Here is a 24,979-nt window from a genome sequence, read left to right as displayed (position 1 = left end):
GGGCCAAGTTTTTTCTGAGCTAATAGTTGGTGGGCCAGAACATAATTAGCATATAATATTAGCACAATTAATTGCCCTACACAACAAATTGAACAACATTTAACACATCTGAGTAGTACATAATACATTTAGTGACAATAACATAACAATTTTGATCTGATTACGCTCATAAAATCACCAATGTCTCTATTCAGTTATTATTTTTGTCTATTTCTCTGTGCGTTGATTGCTGGGGAATGAGAGGTCTACGTAGACTACTGTAGGCTAAACTACTTTTTTATGTCAACATTCGTTCAGAACAATTAGCTTGATAGCAAGAGAAAATGTCGCTCTCAAAGTATCAAAAGGTGGATAATGAAAATCAAAGTTTCAGGGAAGAATGTACAGAGAGATATGCGTTCATCTTACCATATTTTCCCAATGCCAAGCCAGTGGGTCTTATTTGCAATGAAAATGTCGCTGCTTGCAATCTGACTTCATTATGAATCTAAGCATGGAACAAAGTGGTCTTCCCTCCCCAGACAGAGGCCCGACGCAGAAACATTAAAGCGTTAACTGCAAGCTACACACACGGCTTATTTGGCTGACATATTCTGTCACAAACGGGTTAAATCTGCAGTTACAAGGAAGAGGGAAAACAGTCGTGTACATGGTGGAAAAACTTGAGGCCTTTATTAGGAAGCTTGAGTTGTTCAATTTGGACTGGAAGGCTACTGCACTTCAGCACACTGAAGAAACGACAGACAGAGGGACCAGGCCGCACCATTGTCACAGAGGTGTTGGAAGATTTCATCAAGCAGCTGAGGGACAACTTCTCCACCAGATTTGAAGACTACAGCATGCCCAAGGATATCATTGCATTTATACGTGATCCTCTCAGTCCGCCCAGGTGGAAAATTATCCTCCCTTGCTAAGAAAACGATACATTCGCTGGATGAGGCCGCAATACAAACGGAGCTGATTGAATTCCAGACATCGAGACAAATCACGGATGAGCTCAGGAGGGCCGAATCCTTGTGTGCGTTTTTGGTGGCATGCTCAGAGGAATACAGCACAGTAAAGAAACTACCATTTTATGTGCTAACAATGTTTGGATCGACTTACACCTGCGAGTCCTCCTTTTCCTCAATGAACGCAACATAGATTCACGACAGGAATCGGCTTTCACATAAGTCAGACTGCCTGCGCATTAAAATCAAATCCATCTCACCCGACATCCACAAGATTGTGTCCGAGTAAGGTGGACTCCAATCAAGTTGTAGAAACATCTCAAGGATGATCAATGGAAACAGGATGCACCTGAGCTCAATTTTGAGTCTTATAGCAAAGGGTCTGAATACTTATGTAAATAAGGTGTTTCTGTTTTCTTTATTTTTAATAAACCTGTTTTAGCTTTGTCATTATGGGGTATTGTGTGTAGATTGGTGAGTAATATTTTTTATTTAATCAATTTTAGAATAAGGCTGTAACCTAACAAAATATGGAAAAAGTCAAGGGGTCTGAATACTTTCCGAATGCACTATAGGTAGGGTAACTTCCTTCTTGGGACATTGCGTTTGGGACTTTTGGTCCTAGATGTTTTATTATTTCTAAATGAAAAAAATATTCATAATATTGATTTGGCCTGCGGGCCACCAGTTGGGAAACCCTGATCTATACAATACACCATTGCATGAGCCTGAAGTCACAGACTGGCCAAACTTGTGTTTCTAAAAATGAATTCAAAAAATGAATTCAAAGGCACTAATAAGTCATTTTTAGTTTAATTTGTATTTAATTCTAAGTAAGTCACAGCCTATATGCACCATTTATAGACTATAATGGTTTAATACAACAAAATGTTGTTTAAATACTGAGCGCTTTATGTTCCTACCAGCCTATTGTGTTGCACTCGCAAATGCTTCACAATGTATTCCTTTGTAGGCCTAAATAATTCATTTTTGTTCCTTCTTAGGCTCCTGACCTATTTAGAGTGTTTATATGCTGTTTAATATGACATGTTATTTTTTCCTATTTGAAATTCTGTGCGCTTTTCTTTTTTTTCTTCCCAATTTTGTGAAATTCAATTTTGTGAACCCGGATCTGCAGTGACTTAGACCGCTGTGCCACTCGGGAGGCCCCTCACCTTTTCATGTTTATTCAAATACTTTTCATTCAAATCCATATGGTTTGTTTTCAATACTTCAAAACCAAATGGTAAGTCCAGGTAGTCACAAAAATAGGTGGGTGTTGGTTAAATTGTGATTTTAATGAATGGAGAGAAATTGGAGTGGCAGGGGGGTACCGGTGCAGAGTCAATGTGCGGGGCCACCGGCTAGTTGAGGTAGTTGAAGTAATATGTACATGTGGGTAGAGTTAAAGTGACTATGCATAAATAATTAACAGAGTAGCAGCAGCGTAAAAAGATGGGGTGGGGGGGCAGTGCAAATAGTCTGGGTAGCCATGATTAGCTGTTCAGGAGTCTTATGGCTTGGGGGTAGAAGCTGTTGAGAAGTCTTTGTCGTGCCCTCTTCACGACTGTCTTGGTGTGTTTGGACCATGATAGTTCGTTGGTGATGTGGACACCAAGGAACTTGAAGCTCTCAACCTGTTCCACTACAGCCCCGTCGATGAGAATGGGGGCGTGCTCAGTCCTCTTTTTTTTTCCTGTAGTCCACAATCATCTCCTTTGTCTTGGTCACGTTGAGGGAGAGGTTGTTATCCTGGCACCACACGGCCAGGTCTCTGACCTCCTCCCTATAGGCTGTCTCATCGTTGTCGGTGATCAGGCCTACCACTGTTGTGTCGTCGGCAAACTTAATGATGGTGTTGGAGTCGTGCCTGGCCATGCAGTCATGGGTGAACAGGGAGTACAGGAGGGGACTAAGCACGCACCCCTGAGGGGCCCCCGTGTTGAGGATCAGTGTGGCAGATGTGTTGTTACCTACCCTTACCACCTGGGGGCGGCCCGTCAGGAAGTCCAGGATCCAGTTGCAGAGGGAGGTGTTTAGTCCTAGGATCCTTAGCTTAGTGATGAGCTTTGAGGGCACTATGGTGTTGAATGCTGAGCTGTAGTCAATGAATAGCATTCTCACGTAGGTGTTCCTCTTGTCCAGGTGGGAAAGGGCAGTGTGGAGTGCAATAGAGATTGCATCATCTGTGGATCTGTTGGAGCGGTATGCAAATTGGAGTGGGTCTAGGGTTTCTGGGATAATGGTGTTGATGTGAGCCATGACCAGCCTTTCCTGGCCTTTCCAACTCCGCTCACAACCTCTGATACGCACACACACACTCACTTCAGATACTCTGTCTCTTAGGCCTGGGTGAGTTGGGGTGTCTGTTTTTGTCCACGGCCTCTGTAGTATTTGGTGGAGTTTGTTTGGTTAGCTAGCCATACCAATTACTAATATAGAGTGCAGAATACATTTATTACCAAATTCACATGGCTAGACAGTCTTCAGATTTAAATGGTACAGTGTTCGCAGGTCCAGAAACTAATGCTGCATATCTACAGTTTACTTCTTAACAGCTTCTACCCCCAAGCCATAAGACTCCTGAACAGCTAATCATGGCTACCCGGACTATTTGCATTGTCCCCCCCACCCCACCCCCTTTTTACTCTGCTGCTACTCTCTGTTTATTATCTATGCATAGTCACTTTAACTCTACCCACATGTACATATTACCTCAATTACCTCGACTAACCTGTGCCCCCACACATTTACTCTGTACCGGTACCCCCTGTATATAGCCTCCCTACTGTTATTTTATTTTACTGCTGCTCTTTCATTATTTTTATTTTTGACAGACATTCTTTTTACTTAACACTTATTTTTCTTAAAACTGCGTTGTTGATTAAGGGCTTGAAAGCATTTCACTGTAAGGTCTACACCTGTTGTATTCGGCGCATGTGGCAAATAAAATTTGATTTGATTTACAGGGCTTTGAAGTCATGCTAGGGAGAGGGAAGATGGAACTGAAACAGTACAAAAACATGCTATGAAAGAGAACAAACCAGAAAACTGTACCACTCAGTCAATTGAAGAGGTACATTTCATGTGAAGTCATACATTGAAAAAGTTCTGTACAATTCATTAATTGAATTTCAATGCACTTCCTGGGCTGCTTCCCAAATGGGGCCAAATTCCCTATATAGTGCACTACTTTCACCCTATTCCCTATATAGTGCACTTCTTTTGAGATCAATAGGATGTAATTTGGGACGGAGCCCTGAATTGACCACATGACAACCCTTGTATCATTCCGCCAACCTGGTCACAAACAGGTACGACATAGTGTTCCTGCCTCCGTCGTTCCCCATCGTGGCCATGGAGAACCCCTGCCTCACCTTCATAATCTCCTCCATCCTGGAGAGCCGGGAGTTCCTGCTGATCGACGTCATCCACGAGATCGCCCACGGCTGGTTCGGCAACGCGGTCACCAACGCCACCTGGGAAGAGATGTGGCTGAGTGAGGGACTGGCCACCTACGCACAGAGACGCATCACTACCAAGGCCTACGGTGTGTATATGCACACACACACACACACACACACACACACACACAAATGCCAACAGCTAATCCCTCGTCCCTTTGTTTCCCCAGGTGAGGCCTTCACCTGTCTGGAGACTGTGTTCCGTCTAGACGCCCTGCACAGACAGATGTGTCTCCTAGGAGACAACAACCCCGTCAGCAAGCTGCAGGTCAAATTTGAGCCAGGTACAGATGAAAGATGGATAAACACACACTCAAACAAGCGTGCACACACACACACACACAAACAGTCTGTGTAATTTTGCTTCACAAATATATACACTGCTCAAAAAAATAAAGGGAACACTTAAACAACACAATGTAACTCCAAGTCGATCACACTTCTGTGAAATCAAACTGTCCACTTAGGAAGCAACACTGATTGACAATAAATTTCACATGCTGTTGTGCAAATGGAATAGACAACAGGTGGAAATTATAGGCAATTAGCAAGACACACCCAATAAAGGACTGGTTTTGCAGGTGGTGACCACAGACCACTTCTCAGTTCCTATGCTTCCTGGCTGATGTTTTGGTCACTTTTGAATGCTGGCGGTGCTTTCACTCTAGTGGTAGCATGAGACGGAGTCTACAACACACACAAGTGGCTCAGGTAGTGCAGCTCATCCAGGATGGCACATCAATAAGAGCTGTGGCAAGAAGGTTTGCTGTATCTGTCAGCGTAGTGTCCAGAGCATGGAGGCGCTACCAGGAGACAGGCCAGTACATCAGGAGACGTGGAGGAGGCCGTAGGAGGGCAACAACCCAGCAGCAGGACTGCTACCTCTGCCTTTGTGCAAGGAGGAGCAGGAGAAGGACTGCCAGAGCCCTGCAAAATGACCTCCAGCAGGCCACAAATGTGCATGTGTCTGCTCAAACGGTCAGAAACAGACTCCATGAGGGTGGTATGAGGACCCGACGTCCACAGGTGTGGGTTGTGCTTACAGCCCAACACCGTGCAGGACGTTTGGCATTTGCCAGAGAACACCAAGATTGGCAAATTCGCCACTGGCGCCCTGTGCTCTTCACAGATGAAAGCAGGTTCACACTGGTCTGGAGACGCCGTGGAGAACGTTCTGCTGCCTGCAACATCCTCCAGCATGACCAGTTTGGCGGTGGGTCAGTCATGGTGTGGGGTGGCATTTCTTTGGGGGGCCGCACAACCCTCCATGTGCTCGCCAGAGGTAGCCTGACTGCCATTAGGTACCGAGATGAGATCCTCAGACCCCTTGTGAGACCATATGCTGGTGCGGTTGGCCCTGGGTTCCTCCTAATGCAAGACAATGCTAGACCTCATGTGGCTGGAGTGTGTCAGCAGTTCCTGCAAGAGGAAGGCATTGATGCTATGGACTGGCCCGCCCGTTCCCCAGACCTGAATCCAATTGAGCACATCTGGGACATCATGTCTCGCTCCATCCACCAACGCCACGTTGCACCACAGACTGTCCAGGAGTTGGCGGATGCTTTAGTCCAGGTCTGGGAGGAGATCCCTCAGGAGACCATCCGCCACCTCATCAGGAGCATGCCCAGGCGTTGTAGGGAGGTCATACAGGCACGTGGAGGCCACACACACTACTGAGCCTCATTTTGACTTGTTTTAAGGACATTACATCAAAGTTGGATCAGCCTGTAGTGTGGTTTTCCACTTTAATTTTGAGGGTGACTCCAAATCCAGACCTCCATGGGTTGATAAATTTGATTTCCATTGATCATTTTTGTGTGATTTTGTTGTCAGCACATTCAACTATGTAAAGAAAAAAATATTTAATAAGATTATTTCATTCATTCCGATCTAAGATGTGTTATTTTAGTGTTCCCTTAATTTTTTTGAGCAGTGTATATATATTTCTTTAAATGACTACTGTTACTCTGTTTTCTTGTCTTTCATTCTCTCTCCTTTCATGTTTTTTTTCTTCCCTTAGGTATTAATCCCAGTAGTCTGATGAATTTGTTCACTTATGAGAAAGGCTTTTGCTTCGTCTCATACCTCTCTCAACTCTGTGGCGACGTCAAGCGCTTCGATAGCTTCCTAAGGGTAAGAGAGCGCATGAACACACACACACACACACACACACACACACACAGGCACACCACATCACTTGAAACTGTGTCATGTTTCTATCTCTCAGGCCTACATAGAGCAGTTTAAGTTCAGCAGTGTTGTGGCCCAGGACCTGCTCAATTTATTCCTGGGCTTCTTTCCTGAGCTGAAGGAGAGCTGTGTGGCCCAGAGAGAGGGTGAGTCCGTCACTCACATCACCAGTTCATGGGAAAAGGACAAATACGCCCACCCAACTTGTTCAAGTGCTGGATAGCATTGTCAAATTGTCTGTTTTTGTGTGAACCCACAGAACTGAAGAGGTATATACTTGTTTCTCTCTCTCTCTCTCTCTCTCTCTCTCTCTCTCTCTCTCTCTCTCTCTCTCTCTCTCTCTCTCTCTCTCTCTCTCTCTCTCTCTCTCTCTCTCTCTCTCTCTCTCTCAGGGTTGGAGTTTGAGCGGTGGCTGAACGGTTGTGGCCCCCCCCTGTGCGAACCGGACCTCTCGGCCGGTGGAGTTCTGACCGGTCCCGTCCAGAATCTATGTGACCTGTGGGCCAGCGAACCCCCGGACCCTGCAGCTATCTCAAACTTTAACCTCTCCTCTTGGAGCACCTTCCAGACCGTTCTCTTCCTGGACCGACTGCTGGACCGCTCACCCCTCTCACACGGTAGGCACCATACTATGTATCAAGCTTCTTACTGTAGGAGTGCTGATTTAGGATCAGTTTTTCCTTTTCTATAATAATAAGTAAGATGTACAAATTGAAGTCGGAATTCCTGACATTTAATCCTAGTAAAAATTCCCTGTCTTAGGTCAGTTAGGATCGCCACTTTATTTTAAGAATGTGAAATGACAGAATAATAGAGATAATTATTTATTTCATATTTTATTTATTTCATCACATTCCCAGTGGGTCAGAAGTTTACATACACTCTATTAGTATTTGGTAGCATTGCCTTTAAACTGTTTAACTTGGGTAAAACGTTTCGGGTAGCCTTCCACAAGCTTCCCACAATACGTTGGGTGAATTTTGGCCCATTCCTCCTGACAGAGCTGGTGTAACTGAGTCAGGTTTGTAGGCCTCCTTGCTTGCACGCGCTCTTTCAGATCTGCCCACAAATGTTCTATAGGAATGAGGTCAGGGCTTTGTGATGGCCACTCCAATACCTTGACTTTGTTGTCCTTAAGCCATTTTGCCACAACTTTGGAAGTATGCTTGGGGTCATTGTCCATTTGGAAGACCCATTTGCGACCAAGCTTTAACTTCCTGACTGATGTCTTGAGATGTTGCTTCAATATATCCACATAATTTTCCTTCCTCATGATGCCATCTATTTTGTGAAGTGCACCAGTCCCTCCTGCAGCAAAGCACCCCCCACAGCATGATGCTGCCACCCCCGTGCTTCACGGTTGGGATGGTGTTCTTCAGCTTGCAAGCGACCCCCTTTTTCCTCCAAACATAACGATGGTCATTATGGCCAAACAGTTCTATTTTTGTTTCATCAGACCAGAGGACATTTCTCCAAAAAGTACGATCTTTGTCCCCATGTGCAGTTGCAAACCGTAGTCTGGCTTTTTTATGGCGGTTTTGGAGCAGTGGCTTCTTCCTTGCTGAGCGGCCTTTCAGGTTATGTCGATATAAGACTTGTTTTACTGTGGATATAGATACTTTTGTACCTGTTTCCTCCAGCATCTTCACAAGGTCAAATGACTCAAATGATGTCAATTAGCCTATCAGAAGCTTCTAAAGCCATGACATCATTTTCTGGAATTTTCCAAGCTGTTTAAAGACACAGTCAACTTATTGTATGTAAACTTCTGATCCACTGGAATTGTGATACAGTGAATTATAAGTGAAATAATCTGTCTGTAAACAATTGTTGGAAAAATTACTTGTGTCATGCACAAAGTAGATGTCCTAACCGACTTGACAAAACTATAGTTCGTTAACAAGACATTTGTGGAGTGGTTATAAAACGAGTTTTAATGACTCCAACCTAAGTGTATGTAAACTTCCGACTTAAAACTGTACATGGACAGGGGGGACCTGATCCTTGATCAGCACTCCTACTCTTGAGACGCTTTATGAATACGGACCCTGGCTTCAAATACATGAGCGTCGTGTATTTCAGCATTTTTGGGACTATTCCATTGGTTCCGTTGTACCAAGGAAAATGTTGTGTAAATCAAGCTACCCCAGAGAGTGATAGGATGTTCTGTGTGTGTGTCAGAGGTGATGGGTCAGTTGTCAGGCTGCTACTCGGCCCAGCTGGATGAGATGAACGCCGAGGTGCAGATCCGCTGGCTGCAGATCGTGGTGCGGAACAGCTTCTACCCTGACCTGCCCCGCATCCGCGGCTTCCTGCACAAACACGTGAGTGGTGACTGAACCAGACGGCGAGGGCATGTTCCAAATGGCACCCTATTCCCTATGTAGTGTATTCATAGGGAATAGGGTGCCATTTGGGATGATACCCTATTCCCCACTATATAGGGAATAGGGTGCCATTTGGGATGATACCCTATTCCCCACTATATAGGGAATAGAGTGCCATTTGGGACGCAGATAGGGTCACTCTGGCCCTGTTCAAATACTAGTGCTGAACAGTTAACCGAAATGGCGGTTATTTTTGAATTTTCTTACAACGGTTCAATTATTAGAATTCCATTTCGTTCCGTTTTTTTGTGTGAGCTCAATGTGCAGTTTCTCTAGAGAGAAATCAGAACAAATTCTGAACTGTGCGATGTAGTAGGGAGTTGTAGTTTCCAACAGGCCAATATTCTACATAGTTTAGCACAGAAAAGGTAATGAACTACAATGACTGTAATCCATTGCGCGCCTATTTGTCTGGTGTGGGGCAGACACAGAGAGGGAGAGAAGTGACTGAGAGAAGAGATGGAAGAACGCATGATGGAGAGGGATAGAGAGCAGTTGCTTCACGAGGTATCTCTAACTTAAAATACATGATCTAAGTGATTGATAGTTGGTATTCAGCAGTAATAAAAGCATGCTTTATTTACTTTGAAGAACTACTAAAATTGTGATTTAGTCAGACAGCATAGGCAGCAGCTCTATAGAGATGAGATGATGACTTGGAATGAAATAATAAAGTCATCAAATAAAACAAATGTAATATACACAACAACTGAAATATTTTATGAAAGTAATGTGAATAAATGATAGTTATTAAGTGATAAGCAGTAATGGGCAGTCACTACCATCATGGGACTTTTATTAATTGTTGTATTCTGTGTTGTTACAGCATTCAACCCACATAATGCATAGTGTAGTTAATGTAAAAAAAAAAAAAACATTTAAACCAAAATAGAAAACCGTGAACCGAAACTGATCCTACCTCAAAAAGCACTAATTGCTCAGCACTATCAAATACTTAAAGGGATAGTTCACTTTTTTAAAGTCAAAAGGGCGGTGCAGTTAAACTTGATTTTCCTGTTTTTTAAATGATATTTCCACACTATGAGATCGAAATAACACTCTGAAATTGTACAAATTATGATAATACCCCTTTTTATGTAAGAGCTGTTTGAAAAGAAATCCTAGAATTTCAGCCTGTTCAGGTGGGATGGAACTTTTGGCCCACATCATGATGTCACAATGTGATCTGATTATAATAGACTAATTACTGTTAATTTGGGTAAGGGGGTGGGCTCTAGACCATCCTATCAGCCAATCAGGGCTGTGTATGTTAATATCTTCACATTTGTTTCGTAACGCCAACACGATCAGACTGAGCATTTCAAGGGCCAGAGGTTATTTTCATTAAATAAACAGTGATTTATTAGACATACAGTGATATTTTTTAAATAAAATTATGACGACTGCATGGGGGCTTTAAGCTTATTTCCGACTTTTGAACGCATTACTAACTGATACAATCCGTTTCCACTAGCATTGCTATATTCTACAAAGACTCTAGCCAGGATATTCTGGACGTTGCTAAATAACCAGCTAACAAACTGAACTGTCACCTTTTTTTTTTATCACTAAACAATGCATCCTTCCTTCCTCATATACTTACAATAATCACAGATCTATAAGTGATTGGTTAGGTGAATGCTGTTACTTTCCAATTCAACCAATTCAAGATCTGTAATTAATTCAAGGAAGAAAAGAAGGATGTTTATACAGCGAATCTGACTGATCTATCTGCAGCTCGATTTTTAAAAATCACTCAATTACCTTACATCACGGTTTCCCAAACTCAATCCTGGGGCCTCCCAGGGGTGCACATTTTAGATTTTGCCCTAGCACTACATAGCTGATTCAAATAATCAAAGCTTGATGATGAGTTGATTATTTGAATCAGCTGTGTAGTGCTAGGGCAAAAAACAAAGCATACACCCCTGGGAGGCCCCAGGACCAAGTTTGGGAAACCCTGCTACATGTGTTCCTTTTTCCACTCACTCTATTACTGTGCAGTTATAAAAGTACTATGTAACAACATATGAATTCAATAGAGACTACACAAGAATTACATTTACATTTTAGTCATTTAGCAGACGCTTAAGAGCAAATTACAGGAATAATTAGGGTTAAGTGCCTTGCTCAAGGGCACACCGGCAGATTTTTCACCTAGCCATCTCAGGGATTCGAACCAACGACCTTTCGGGACGTTACTGGTCCAACGCTCTTAACCACTAGGCAATCTGCCGCCCCAAATAAAAGCTATTAAAAGGGATGGCAGGATGGGGATGGAGGGAACATGTCACTTTTGGCCAATGCAAGAACATTGTTCTCGGGTCTGAGCTGCACCTCAAAATCTTTAAAATAAAACTAGAGTGTAATTCTTCACAGAGCAGCATGAGGCTCTCGTGGAGCCAGCGTACTTACGCCCAGATTTTTATTGAAATGGATAGAGGTGTCTCACACTCTGCAAAAGTTATACGTCTAGTGTAGCAGGCCAGTTACTCATATAGTGCATTCGGAAAGTATTCAGACCCCTTGACTTTTTCCACATTTTGTTACATTACAGCCTTATTCTAAAATTGATTAAATAGTTTTTTTCCCTCATCAATTTACAAACAATACCCCATAATGACAAAGCAAAAACAGATATTTAAAAATGTTTGCAAATTTATTAAAAACTGAAATATCACATTTACATAAGTATTCATGGGGAGCGTCGCTCGGGTTCAAGTCCGGGCTCTGGCTAGGCCACTCTAGGACATTCAGAGACTTGTCCTGAAGCCACTCCTGCGTTGTCTTGCCTGTGTGCTTAGGGTCGTTGTCCTGTTGAAGGTGAAACTTCGTCCCAGTCTGAGGTCCTGAGCGCTCTGGAGCAGGTTTTCATCAAGGATCTCTCTGTACTTTGCTCCGTTCATCCTGACTAGTCTCCCAGTCCCTGCCGCTGAAAAACATCCCGACAGCATGATGCTGCCACCACCATGCTTCACCGTAGGGATGGTGCCAGGTTTCCTTCAGAAGTGACGCTTGGCATTCAAACCAAAGAGTTCAATCTTGGTTTCATCAGACCAGAGAATCTTGAGAGTCCTTTAGGTGCCTTTTGGCAAACTCCAAACGGGCTGTCATGTGCCTTTTACTGAGGAGTGGCTTCCGTCTGGCCACTTTACCATGAAGGCCTGATTGGTGGAGTGCTGCAGAGAAGGTTGTCCTTCTGGAAGGTTCTCCCATCTCCACAGAAGAACTCTGGAGCTTTGTCAGAGTGACCATCGAGTTCTTGGTCACCTCCCTGACCAAGGCGCTTCTCCCCCGATTGTTCAGTTTGGCCGGGCAGCCAGCTCTAGGAAGATTCTTGGTGGTTCCAAACTTCTTCCATTTTAGAATGATGGAGGCCACTGTGTTCTTGGGGACCTTCAATGCTGCAGACATTTTTTGGTACCCTTGCCCAGATCTGTGCCTCGACACAATCCTGTCTCGGAGCTCAACGGACAATTCCTTTGACCTTATGGCTTGGTTTTTGCTCTGACATGCACTGTCAATTGTGGGACCTTGTATAGACAGGTGTGTGCCTTTCCAAATCATGTCCAATCAATTGAATTTAACACAGGTGGACTCCAATCAAGTTGTAAAAACATCTCAAGGATGATCAATGGAAACAGGATGCACCTGAGCTCAATTTCAAGTCTCATAGCCAAGGGTCTGAATACTTATGTAAATAAGGTATTTCAGTTTTTTATGGGGTATTGTTTGTAGATTGATGAGGGAAAAAAATCATTTAATCCATTTTTAGGCTGTAACATAACAAAATGTGGAAAAAGGGAAGGGGTCGTAATACTTTCCGAATGCACTGTATGTCATAGCCAAATGGCGTCAAACGGTGTGTCTCCCCTCAGCAGTTCAAATCAAATCAAATTTTATTTGCCACATGCGCCGAATACAACAGGTGTAGACCTACAGGTGTAGATGCTTAATAACAAGCCCTTAACCAACAATGCAGTTTTTAAGAAAATAAAAAGTAAAAAATAGATATGTAAAAAATTAAAATAGTTAATAATTAAAGAGCAGCAGTGAAATAAAATAACGGAAAGGAGGTATATACAGGGGGTACCGGTACAGAGTCAATGTGCGGGGGCACCGGTTAGTCGAGGTAATTGAGGTAATATGTACATGTAGGTAGAGTTAAAGTGACTATGCATAGATAATATGCAGAATAGCAGCAGCGTAAAAGAGGGGGTGGGGGTGGAGTGGGGGGGCAATGCAAATAGTCCAGGTAGCCATGATTACCTGTTCAGGTGTCTTATGGCTTGGGGGTAGAAGCTGTTAAGAAGCCTTTTGGACTTAGACTTGGTGCTCCGGTACCGCTTGCCGTGCGGTAGCAGAGAGAACAGTCTATGACTAGGGTGGCTGGAGTCTTTGACAATTTTTAGGGCCTTCCTCTGACACAGCCTGGTATAGAGGTCCTGGATGGCAGGAAGCTTTGTCCCAGTGATGTACTTGGCCGTACGCACTACCCTCTGTAGTGCTTTGAGGTTGGAGGCCGAGCAGTTGCCATACCAGGCGGTGATGCAACCAGTCAGGATGCTCACAATGGTGCAGTTGTAGAACGTTTTGAGAATCTGAGGACCCATGACAAATCTTTTTAGTCTCCTGAGGGGGAATAGGCTTTGTTGTGCCCTCTTCACGACGGTCTTAGTGTGTTTGGACCATGATAGTTTGTTGGTGATGTGGACACCAAGGAACTTGAAGCTCTCAACCTGTTCCACTACAGCCCCATCGACGAGAATGGAGACGTGCTCGGTCCTCTTCTTTTTCCTGTAGTCCACAATCATCTCCTTTGTCTTGATCACGTTGAGGGAGAGGTTGTTATCCTGGCACCACACGGCCAGGTCTCTGACCTCCTCCCTATAGGCTGTCTCATCGTTGTCGGTGATTAGGCCTAACACTGTTGTGTCATTGGCAAACTTAATGATGGTGTTGGAGTCGTGCCTGGCCATGCAGTCATGGGTGAACAGGGAGTACAGGAGGGGACTGAGCACGCACCCCTGAGGGGCACCCGTGTTGAGGATCAGCGTGGCAGATATGTTGTTACCTATCCTTACCACCTGGGGGCGGCCCGTCAGGAAGTCCAGGATCCAGTTGCAGAGTGAGGCGTTTAGTCCCAGGGTCCTTAGCTTAGTGATGGGCTTTGAGGGCACTATGGTGTTGAATGCTGAGCTGTAGTCAAAGAATAGCATTCTCACGCAGGTGTTCCTCTTGTCCAGGTGGGAAAGGGCAGTGTGGAGTCCAATAGAGATTGCGTCATCTGTGGATCTGTTGGGGTGGTATGCAAATTGGAGTGGGTCTAGGGTTTCTGGGATAATTGTGTTGATTCTCAATAAGAGTTTGCTGGACTAATCGGTATATAATGACACTGTGTGTAATGCTATTATGTATGTTGTATGTCTCTTTTGAAATTCAAAAAAGCACTTGCACATCTGTGTTAGCTTTTGCAGGTGCATGGAAATAATTCGATAATATCTTCAAAGGAAAAGGAAAACCCGCACAATTCTCTTGCCAGTATCTTTTTAATTGTTTTATTCAAGTTTAAGTGTCAACTTCTTGACGGCAGAGCTCTTATGTAACTTTTTATCTTTTACCTGTAAGTGGCAAAGACAAATGTAAATAAAATATAACATGTAATGCACAGCAAAACAATTTAAACCTTATCTTGTATTTTTATCTTATCAGACGTCAAGGATGTACACGGTGCCACTGTACGAGGACCTGTGTGCCGGGGTGATGAAGTGTTTTGCGGCCGAGGTGTTCTACCAGACACAGGCCCGACTCCACCCCAACCTCCGACGGACACTCCATCAGATCCTGTTCCAGACCAGTGCTTTACCCACCAACACAGGCTCTGACCCTTCACTGCTACCCCCCACCCCCCCGTCCCCCAGACCCATCCCCAGGAGCCACCCGGGGCCCGCCGACCCCCCCACTACTGGTACTATCACACTACGTGACGTCAACGTGTCCGCCTGAGAGGCCGGGAGAAGAGAAGAGAAACGAGAGAGGGAGCCATGTTGAAAAAGGTGAAGAACTGTAACAGACTTGAAATGACTGCACTGTCAGCCAGCCGTCATCCGTGCTTGACTGAGACTGACAGGGAGTGACGAAGGACCTGCGGGTTCATACACATGCACACACACACATGCACACTGTTACACACATATGCACAATAATGTGTGTATATGTCTATTTATATATTGAGTCTGATTTTTGTAAGCTAACCTTTTGAAGCCTCTCTGGGAAGGACAATGCTGTGTGTGCGTGCACATGCGCTTCATGAATGGAGGTAGCTATTGACTGTTTGCACACGTGTGTATCCTGCTTAGAGCTGGGATTATGACTTCATAAGGAGAGGTTTGAGAACCACTGCCATAGGGATATGGTCAAAAGTAGTGTACTACATAGGAATGGCACTATGGACCCCAGGGCCCATAGCATTTGGGGCGCAGCCTCTGTATGCTCCGTTCAACACTACACACTTTCACCCTGCCTTTAATAATTACAATCCATTAATTCCACATTTGGAATATGCAACAGGGAGGCTTATCCAGGAATGGAAGTGGAATTCCCCCTTTACACCTGGGCTGTGTCTCAGTAGTCTAAACATCCTTCCTCGCCTTGTCTCCTTGTCCTCATCTGCACTTATCTCAAATAATTCAAAATGAACTGAAATGAAAGTCCAGTCGGCTCAATTATGTATTGGGCTTCTTTGACGGTTTTGCTTTTACCTATCAACTCTCTTAAGTAGGGAAGGATGGTAGTCCTCCTACTGTACACTATTGAGACGTAGCGCCACAGTGCTAAACCCTCTCCTGTAGGGTTGTCAGTGAGAAGGGAGAGGGTAAGGTCACACATGTGCCTTCAAACTGGAGCTCTGCAATTCTGGGTCGCATTCAGTCCTGTAAAGTGCATTCACCTACCCAGGTGGCGTGCAACGTTACAGGACCTTCAGATAGGAATATATGGAACAGACATGCTTCTTTGTCCTGAAAAATAGAGAATCATTGTCGTCTGTATAGAAGCCATTTCTTATGTTGAGAACGAACGTGTGCACCCTCCTGAACGCGAGCCTTGTCAACAGTGACAGTGTCAGCCTTCTGGACTTCTCTCGCTCAGGCTTGCTTGACATTTCCAAAGCTACAGATAATTTCAATTCTGTGATTGACTAAAGAGGGGAGGGTGTGTTTGGGGGGGGGGGCGTGTATGTCATTGACGTATTAATGAGTGGTTGGGCTGAAATGTTAACAATGATTTTGTACAAATTCTGTTTTAACGTTTCCTCCCAACATATATGAATTGTGAACGGGCTGTACCTCTCAGCATAGCAATGTGAGGGGCAGAATGTTTGTGTTTTGATGATTACATGAAATTACATGGTTAGACGGTGACTGCCTGTCCTCCGATGCCTTACTTAACGTACAGTACTGTTACCGAACAACACAGAGGGGATAGACTAGCAGGTTTGTCTCCAATGTTTTACAGGTAATAAAAAAGCCTTGAGACTCAACAATGACGTTTGCCTCTAGATTGGTGCTTTTGAAATCAAACTGATATTGTGAGTAAAAAGGAAAAAGTGTCAACTCCGGTTATGTAGACCTATTAGACCTAGTCCGTAGACCTATTAGGGCACTGTGATGCTTTTATCCTAGAGGCCTGGTGTTGGCATCTGTTTGGCACCGGGCCCATTTTCCCAAAAGCATCTTAAGTTCATCGTAGGAGCATCGTTAAATCTTCGAGCTGTTTCCTAAAACCATCGTTAACGAAGTTGCACTTGAAAACGCTGGTTATTTACCGACTGCCTCAAAACACTCGTAGAACAGTGCGTCGTTAGATGCTTTTTTGCCCTTCCGCGTCACTTTATACACAGAAGCTCTCCGCTAAACACAGAATCAAGATGTTTATCTGTCTCGCTGTGACCTCTGATAACTTCAGAAGGAAGTTGACTAGGCTTCAAATACAAAGTTGCCAATGTCTTTGCAATTGTTACAAATAAACGAAGGATAAAAAGATGCTTCAAATTAAAACCAAGATGACTGCATTAAAAGATATAGGCTATATAGGCCTATATATTTAAATCATATTTACATCAATTTCATGTTAAATCAATTGAGTTCTACTTTGCTAATTGCAGGCTACTGTCTGTAATTTTGCCTCAAAATATTTCATGATCTGTAGGGCTAACACCTATAGCGTCATTGCGTTTTGGTACACCAGAAGTAAATTAATTTCCAATGGAACACTGCGTTTGCCTTGCAACATTGCGTTGCAGAGGCAGTTGCAGTGCGTTCTGTGTGGTGCATACGTTGGATTTTGTGTGGAACAAAAGTTCAACATTCACCTTCTGCTACCATTTCTGTCAAGCCATCTACGCATACAATTTGATGCATATGTTCGATAACTCCAACATATGCAACACACAGAACGCACTGCAACTGCCTCTGCAATGCTGCAAATGCAGCATTCCATTGGAAATGAATGTACTTCTGGTGTACCAAAATGCAATGCCGCTGTCGGTGTAATCAAGGCATAAGTTACATGTGCACAATGATGTGCTAAATCAGACCAAGGTCAAATTAGTTTCAAATTAGTTTTATATTGTATATTCGGTTTTATCACATCAGTAGCTTTTGAATCAAGCATGGTATATTCTGAAACGGGATGATGGAGAACAATCCACCCCTTTGTTGAAATTTAGATTTTTATTTTCTTCAATAGCTCTTAAATAAAGTGTGCCATGACGATGAAAATGATATATTCTGAATCAGAGGAGGATGGATAAAAATGGTAACGTTATGACTATAACTACGGGGTACAACATACTATAATATAATATAATCACACCCTCAAGCCGACCCCAACGGTAACTATACTGAACGAAAATATAAACTCAACATGCAACAATTTAGAAGATTTTACTGAGTTACAGTTCAAGGAAATCAGTCAATTGAAATAAATTCATTATGCCCTAATCTATGGATTTCAAATGACTAGGAATACAGATATGCATCCGTTGGTCACGGATACCTTATTTTTTTGTTAGGGGCGTGGATCAGAAAACCAGTCAGTATCTGGTGTGACCACCATTTGCTTGTGGCCTGTGGAATGTTGACCCACTCCTGTGCTATGCAAAGTTGCTGGATATTGGCGGGAACTGGAACACACTGTCGTACACCTCCATGGAAAAACGGTGACATTTTCAGCTTCTATGAATTGTGTACAGATCCTTGCGACATGGGGCCGTGCATCATTATGCTGAAACATGAGGTGATGGCGGCAGATGAATGGCACGACAATGGGCCTCAGGATCTCGTCACGGTATCTGTGCATTCAAATTGCTATAGATAAAATGCAATTGCGTTCGTTGTCTGTAGCTTATGCCTGCCCATACCATAACCCCACCGCCACCATTGGGCACTCTGTTCACAACGTTGACATCAGCAAGCCGCTAGCCCACACGACGCCATACATGTGGTCTGCGGTTGTGAGGCCGGTTAGATATACTGCCACATTATCTAAAATGAAGTTGGAGGCGTGGTAGAGGAATTCACATTTTATTCTCTGGCAACAGCTCTGGTGGATATTCCTGAAGTCAGCATGCCGATTGCACGCTCCCTCAAAACTTGAGACATTTGTGGCATTGTGTTGTGTGACAAAACTGCACATTTTAGAGTGGCCTTTTATTGTCCCCAGCACAAGGTGCACCTGTGTAATGATCATGCTGTTTAATCAGCTTCTTGATATTCCACACCTGTCGGGTGGATGGATTATCTTGGCTAAGGAGAAATGCTCACTAACAGGGATGTAAACAAATTTGGGCACAACAATAAGCTTTTTGTGCATATGGAACATTTCAGGGATATTTTATTTCAGCTCATGAACCATGGGACCAACACTTTACATGTTGCATTTATATTTTTGTTCAGTATAAATGAAACGGCCCATGGCAGACCACCCATACCTGACCCTGCCAGATGCGGCTGTCTGGGTATTGTGCACATGGTGCACTGCCTAGTGACTTTCCCCTGTCCCAGCCGGAAGCACACTGTGTGCTATACTGGGAGCAGTGACATCCAAGCTATAAAATCTCACAAAAGTGTGTGGTGATGCCCAACTCGCCGCAGCACAAATATCTCCTATAGTCAATCCTTTAAACAACGACCAAGACGCTGCCAGACCCCTGGTAGAGTGGGTGCGTACACTGCTAGGTAACCCTTGCCCCTTGCTGCTATATGCCAGCCTCCACAATCCAGTGGGAGAGACGCTGCTTAGAGAGCGCCCTGCTGCGAGCTGGATTAGCAAAACAGACCAAAAGTTGGTCACGTAACCAGATATCCCAGGTCCATTTAATGTACTTGTGTAAAGCTCGCACCGGACACAGGGCATGTAACCCCTGTTGCTCTTCAGAAGCAAATGGAGGAGGCAAAAAGGGAAATAGCTCAAAAGCTAAGCCATGACTTTCGGGGCAAAGGCCGCATTTGGACGCAACGTCACCTTAGAGTTGCCCGGGGTGAACTGAGTAGAGGAAGGGTGTATTGATAACACGTGGAGGTCCCCAACACGTTTAGCTGAGTCCAACAACATAAGGATGGAGGTTTTGTAGGAGAGGATCTTCAGATCCACCGACTCCAGAGGCTCAAAACCAGCGCCAAGTCCCATGTAGGCGCAATAGGTTTAGAGACCAGTCTGAGATGAAGAACACCTTTCAGGAACCACAGCACCAGGGGGTGAGTCACTCACAGAGTACTGAAAAGGAACAAGTCCTTTATCTCTGCACCAGAGCTAAAACGCTTGCCACTTATACACATACAGCTCTCTCGTAGAGGGCGCCCTTGCAGACTGAATGGTAAAAATAACATTTGGAGGTAAACCGCTAGCCATCAGATTGGCCCTCTTAGGGGCCAGGCCCATAGGAACCAAATCCATAGCCTTGCTTGCCAAACCTGCCCGTGCGCCTGGGACAACAGGTCCCTGTGCAACGGTTGTTGTCATGGGTCCCTGCCTAAAAGACGAATGATCTCCGCGAACCAAGGCTGACTGGGCCAACGGGGAGCCACAAGAATCAATCTTAATCCCTCCCGGCACACTCTCTCCAACGTGGGCTGAATTACAACCACTGGGGGAAATGCGTAAAGGTGGGTCCAAAGCCACTGGTGCACCAGAGCATCCACTCCCTACGGGGCACTCGGGTCCCTCATCGAGAAAAATAGAGGACACTGCGTGTTTTCTCGTGATGCGTAAAGATCTACGTCGGCCCTGACGAAAAATGTTCATACCTGGGAGAGCCTCCACTCTTGAGAGAGAGGGACCCACCTAGATAAAAGATCTTCACCCGAGTTGAGGCAACCAGGGACATCTTTTTTTACCCCCTTTTTCTCCGAAACACGACCGGCCGCGCTTCTTAACACCCGCTCGCTTAACCTGGAAGCCAGCTGCACCAATGTGTCGGAGGAAACACAGTTCAACTGACGACCAAGTCAGCCCGCAGGCGCCCAGCCCGCCACAAGGAGTCGCTTGAGCGCGATGAGCCAAGTAAAGCCCCCCTGGCCAAACCCTCCCCTAACCCAGACGACGCTGGGCCAATTGTGCGCCGCCCTATGGGACTCCCGGTCACGGCCGGTAATGAGGCCAAACGTCCACTTTTTAAAAGCATGAGTAAAAACACTGTCCAAGCTCTGTCCCACTCCCAAACTAATATCACCCAGGAATACACTGGGTACGACGCCTCTCCTTCAGCTCTCCTCCTTTTCTTCCCTCTCTTCTCCTCTCTCAGATCATCCTCCACTCTCACCCCAATCTGGGTCTTAACATGCCTGGGTTCTTAACATGCCTGGGTTCTTAACATGCCTGCCCATCTGGTGGCGGGGCACTGGAACAACAACTCTGTGTTCCGGACCAGACTGGGGAGTTTCTCTGGACTCCACAGGTAAATCGTGGGAAAGTCATTGGTTGGCCACACTTCAGGTGGCCGGGGGATCAGATGCAGCTGGTTGGATGGCAGCGGTAGGTGCAGTTGGCCAGGGGGTCTTGTTCTGCCCCGCCGGTCCGCACTCTGGGAGCAGCCCCCTTCAACTGGAGACACTGAAACAGAGAGACAGATTTCAGGACCAGACACACTGTAATCTTGGAAATTTACATTTTAGTCATTTAGCAGACGCTCTTATCCAGAGCGACTTACAGTTAGTGAATACATATTTTTTTTATACTGGCCCCCCATGGGAATCGAACCCACAACCCTGGCGTTGCAAACGCCATGCTCTATCAACTGAGCTACATTTTTTACATTTTACATTTTAGTCATTTAGCAGACGCTCTTATCCAGAGCGACTTACAGTTAGTGAATACATATTTTTTTTATACTGGCCCCCCGTGGGAATCGAACCCACAACCCTGGCGTTGCAAACGCCATGCTCTATCAACTGAGCTACATCCCTGCCGGCCATTCCCTCCCCTACCCTGGACAACGCTGGGCCAATTGTGCGCCGCCCATGAGTCTCCCGGTCGCGGCCGGCTGCGACAGAGCCTGGATTCGAACCAGGATCTCTAGTGGCACAGTTAGCACTGCGATGCAGTGCCTTAGACCACTGCGCCACTCAGGAGTACAGATCTAGGCTCTTTACTAAAACGTTACTAATTTTAGTGAGTGAGAACTATCATAGTTTTAGTAAGTGAGAGACTTGTTTTGCTATTCCACTACGTCACCCTAATGGGTGGTGCTGTGAGCCACTGACCGGTGTGTTCCTCAGCCAGCAGCAGATGGCTTCTACAGGGGCTGGGCAGGGTGGTCTGGGTGGGAGCCTCTTCTACAGGGGCTGGGCAGGGTGGTCTGGGTGGGAGCCTCTTCTACAGGGGCTGGGCAGGATGGATGGGAGCCTTCGGACCTGTGACGGACTACCGCTGTGGCATTAAATGCTTGCTGCAGGACCAAACATATTCCCATCAGAGACGTACGCATTTATAAATGATTCACTAAACATTAAAACCTCTTAAATGTAAAGTTCCTATATTTGGGGACCCTATATATATTTTCTTTATTCAATTCAGTCTGGTATGAGAACGGTATCCCCTATCTGCAAAAGCAGGGTGTCTGCGGAAAGCTGAGTATCTTGGCTATTGATCGGTGCCTTCAAATCTTTGGTATGACTTACTACCATATATAGGCATACACATTTATAAAGGGCTGGCTCCCAATGACCTCATTTCAAGATGGCTGCTACCTACATTCCGGTTAGCGTTGTGAGGCGTAAACGAAATAAACACGGAATACGTTGATACACACCGAAAGCCGGGACTCCACAGATCATGAGGAGGTCTTATTTGTCTGCCTGTGACCTACCGTTATTCATCACCAGCCCAGAGAGTCAAAATGTTTATCTTACACAACATTTTCACCAAACATCTTACAATGTAAGCTTTGATTTGGTCTGTGTTTTAGCTATAGCTACATGGGGGGGTATCAAATCTAGCCTATTGCCAATGTTATCTGATGATGTATGACTTAATGGCAACATCTAATACCCACAGAGTGACTATATCTTTGCGCATCAAAAATATGTTGCCTGCTTACGCGCTGTAGACATCCATATCCCCTGTATGTCCCACGACACCACCACAATGTTTGAGAGAGGTTGGTGTTGTAGAAATTTAGTTTTTATAGTGAATCCAGGCATATCCAGTGTACAAAAACAGTGCAATTACCCATTGTTTGAGTAAGGTTGATGTGGTAGAAATTGTGTTTTTATACTGAACAAATAGTATTTAGGGATTGCAAATATGTAATAGCACTGGAATTATCTAATTTACAGACATATGCCACTTTGGAGAGGTTTAGGGACACTTGGAAACATCCCGTGACCACACCTGACACCACTTACTAAAACATATGCCCATTTCTAGTTGTTAGATCTATCAATCCCATTTTTTCCCTTGATATTCTTCACATGTTGTGGAAGCCATCTGATGTGTTTCCAGCTCTAGTCATCAATAACTCACTTATAGCTTGTCAATGAAAGATGACTTTCAAAGTAAATGAAAAAAAAAAACGATTATTTTGTGTGCGCTTGATCTTGTGTATTCTGAACTATGTAACTCCTATTCATCTTCTGATCATTTCCTTACAATCTCCCACGTTTTCTTACCAAATATACCAAGTTTTTGTATGTCAGAATCATGTAATTACACATGAATAGCAGTTACTTTTGTGTATGTCTATTTAGGCGGAAACGTACATTTTGCTATTACATTTAAGAGGATTTATATAAACAAATTATAAACCCTTTAACTAGCCATGTAAAGTGATCCCTTATTGTAAAATGCTATTTTGCACCATAAAGCTCACATAATGTCACATGAAGTTATCATAGTTGATAGCAGGAGAGTACAGTAAGAGTAACCCACCCTACATTTGCTCTTGATGAAGCTCTTCTTGATCTGGGCGCTGACAGAGTCATGGATGCTCTTAACAAGGGCTTTGTCTCCAGCAATCCTGAGGGAGGGAGAGAGACATGAGGGCCAGGCTCTGTTGGGGGGCACAACAAGGTGTGTGCGTGTGCACGGTCCCAGGGCTGCTGAAGAGCCCTGTCACATGTGTAGCGTATCCTAGGGTCCTTCTCTATCAGGTGGACTAGAAAGTCTTTAGCTAAAAAACACCACAGGGACGATTTATGTCTCTCTCATCTGAGAGTGGAGCAGGGGCGGTGTGTTCATTAGGGCGATATGGGCGACGCACTGCCAAACGGGAAAAGCAAGGGATTTTTTTTCTAATCAATTATATCACGGCAACAGTAGTTATCAGTGTTGTAATCTAGACGTCTGGTCTGATCTGCCACTAAATGTCCAATCAGGCTAAAGTCGTGCTTCAAATGGCCCCGCCCGTTTTGGGGCGATTTCAGTCAGGTTGAAAATCGCCCAGAAGTCTCTCATAGCCTCTCATGTAAAATCTATTTTTTTCAAATTTCAGAGCTTTCAATACAATCTCTATGGGTTTCTGAGGGCTTGCACTTACGCGCTTTCGTCATACGTAACGTAACCATGAATGTAACTAAGAAAAGAGCGGGTAGCAGCATCAATCAATTCACGTACTACTATCAAGATGGCTATAGCGTTCAGTGCAACTCGATTGTCTCTTTGAAAGAAGTTCACATCAAAGAGACAACCACAAAGTGCAGGAGCGCTTTTTTGAGTTCCTTCCCATCTCGGAATCAACCTCAGTCTCAATCGCCAGTGTGCTTTTGGAGAGACTGAACGGTCTTTTTGCCGACGACGTGAAAGTCAAACTCATTGCGCAAGCTTACGATGGAGCCAGTGTGATGAGGCGAGAGAAGGCAAAAGGTGCGTGAGCATTTCAAGAAAGGCCATTACGTGCATTGCTATGCGCATCAGCTGAATTTGATCATGCAGCAAGCTAAAAAGTAACTAGTAAACTAGTCCTCAGCATGCCTGATTTCAATGAGAAAGTCATTGACCGCTTTGCTGCATTGAAAGAGAGAAGAGAACAGTTTCAGTACAAGTAATGTAGCCTCTCTCTCTCTTTGTCCCTCCCTGTCTGTCTCTTTAACACACACACGCCCAAATCAGTTCACAGTTGATGTTGTTTAAAATAGTTATTTTTCATTTTTAAAAAAGTAAACAATTTTTTTTTACAAATCTATACAATTGGCCAGAATATGGTTGTTCATATTTACAAAGCCATACAGATAGCTGTGTTTACCTTTTCTAGAAATTATTTTCAAATTCTGTTTTCAGGCAAAATGTCTATCACTGTTCATTTTCACAAATCTATACAAGAGGGCAGAATATGGAAGTCTATAAAAATTTCTTATTACCAATAACTTGCATCAATGTTTTCAGTAGCCTCTATCAAAAGCTCCTGCTTGCTCAGGTGCACATATTTCCAATTCAACCATGAGGCCTTTTTGAAGCAAGTAATGTGTATATCAGTATTGACTTATATGCTGCC

General features: G+C 44.4%; 1 protein-coding gene across 1 annotated transcript in view; it reads left to right on the top strand.

Annotated features, from left to right (window-relative positions):
• Positions 1-16,152, top strand: part of LOC311105859 (aminopeptidase RNPEPL1-like) — a 54,000-nt gene extending 37,848 nt beyond the window's left edge. The window contains exons 5-11 of the mRNA XM_084148073.1: positions 4,265-4,500; positions 4,585-4,698; positions 6,435-6,547; positions 6,642-6,750; positions 6,997-7,221; positions 8,786-8,928; positions 14,704-16,152. Coding sequence (XP_084004199.1) covers positions 4,265-4,500; positions 4,585-4,698; positions 6,435-6,547; positions 6,642-6,750; positions 6,997-7,221; positions 8,786-8,928; positions 14,704-14,997 — 1,234 coding nt within the window. The 3' untranslated portion in view covers positions 14,998-16,152. The remainder of the gene's footprint in view (positions 1-4,264; positions 4,501-4,584; positions 4,699-6,434; positions 6,548-6,641; positions 6,751-6,996; positions 7,222-8,785; positions 8,929-14,703) is intronic.
• Positions 16,153-24,979: the final 8,827 nt, after the last annotated feature.

The sequence above is a fragment of the Coregonus lavaretus genome (genome assembly GCF_964263955.1).
Source record: "Coregonus lavaretus genome assembly, chromosome: 30".
In the NCBI taxonomy this organism is placed as follows: Eukaryota; Metazoa; Chordata; class Actinopteri; order Salmoniformes; family Salmonidae; genus Coregonus; species Coregonus lavaretus.
This window is presented reverse-complemented; position numbering and strand designations above follow the sequence as displayed.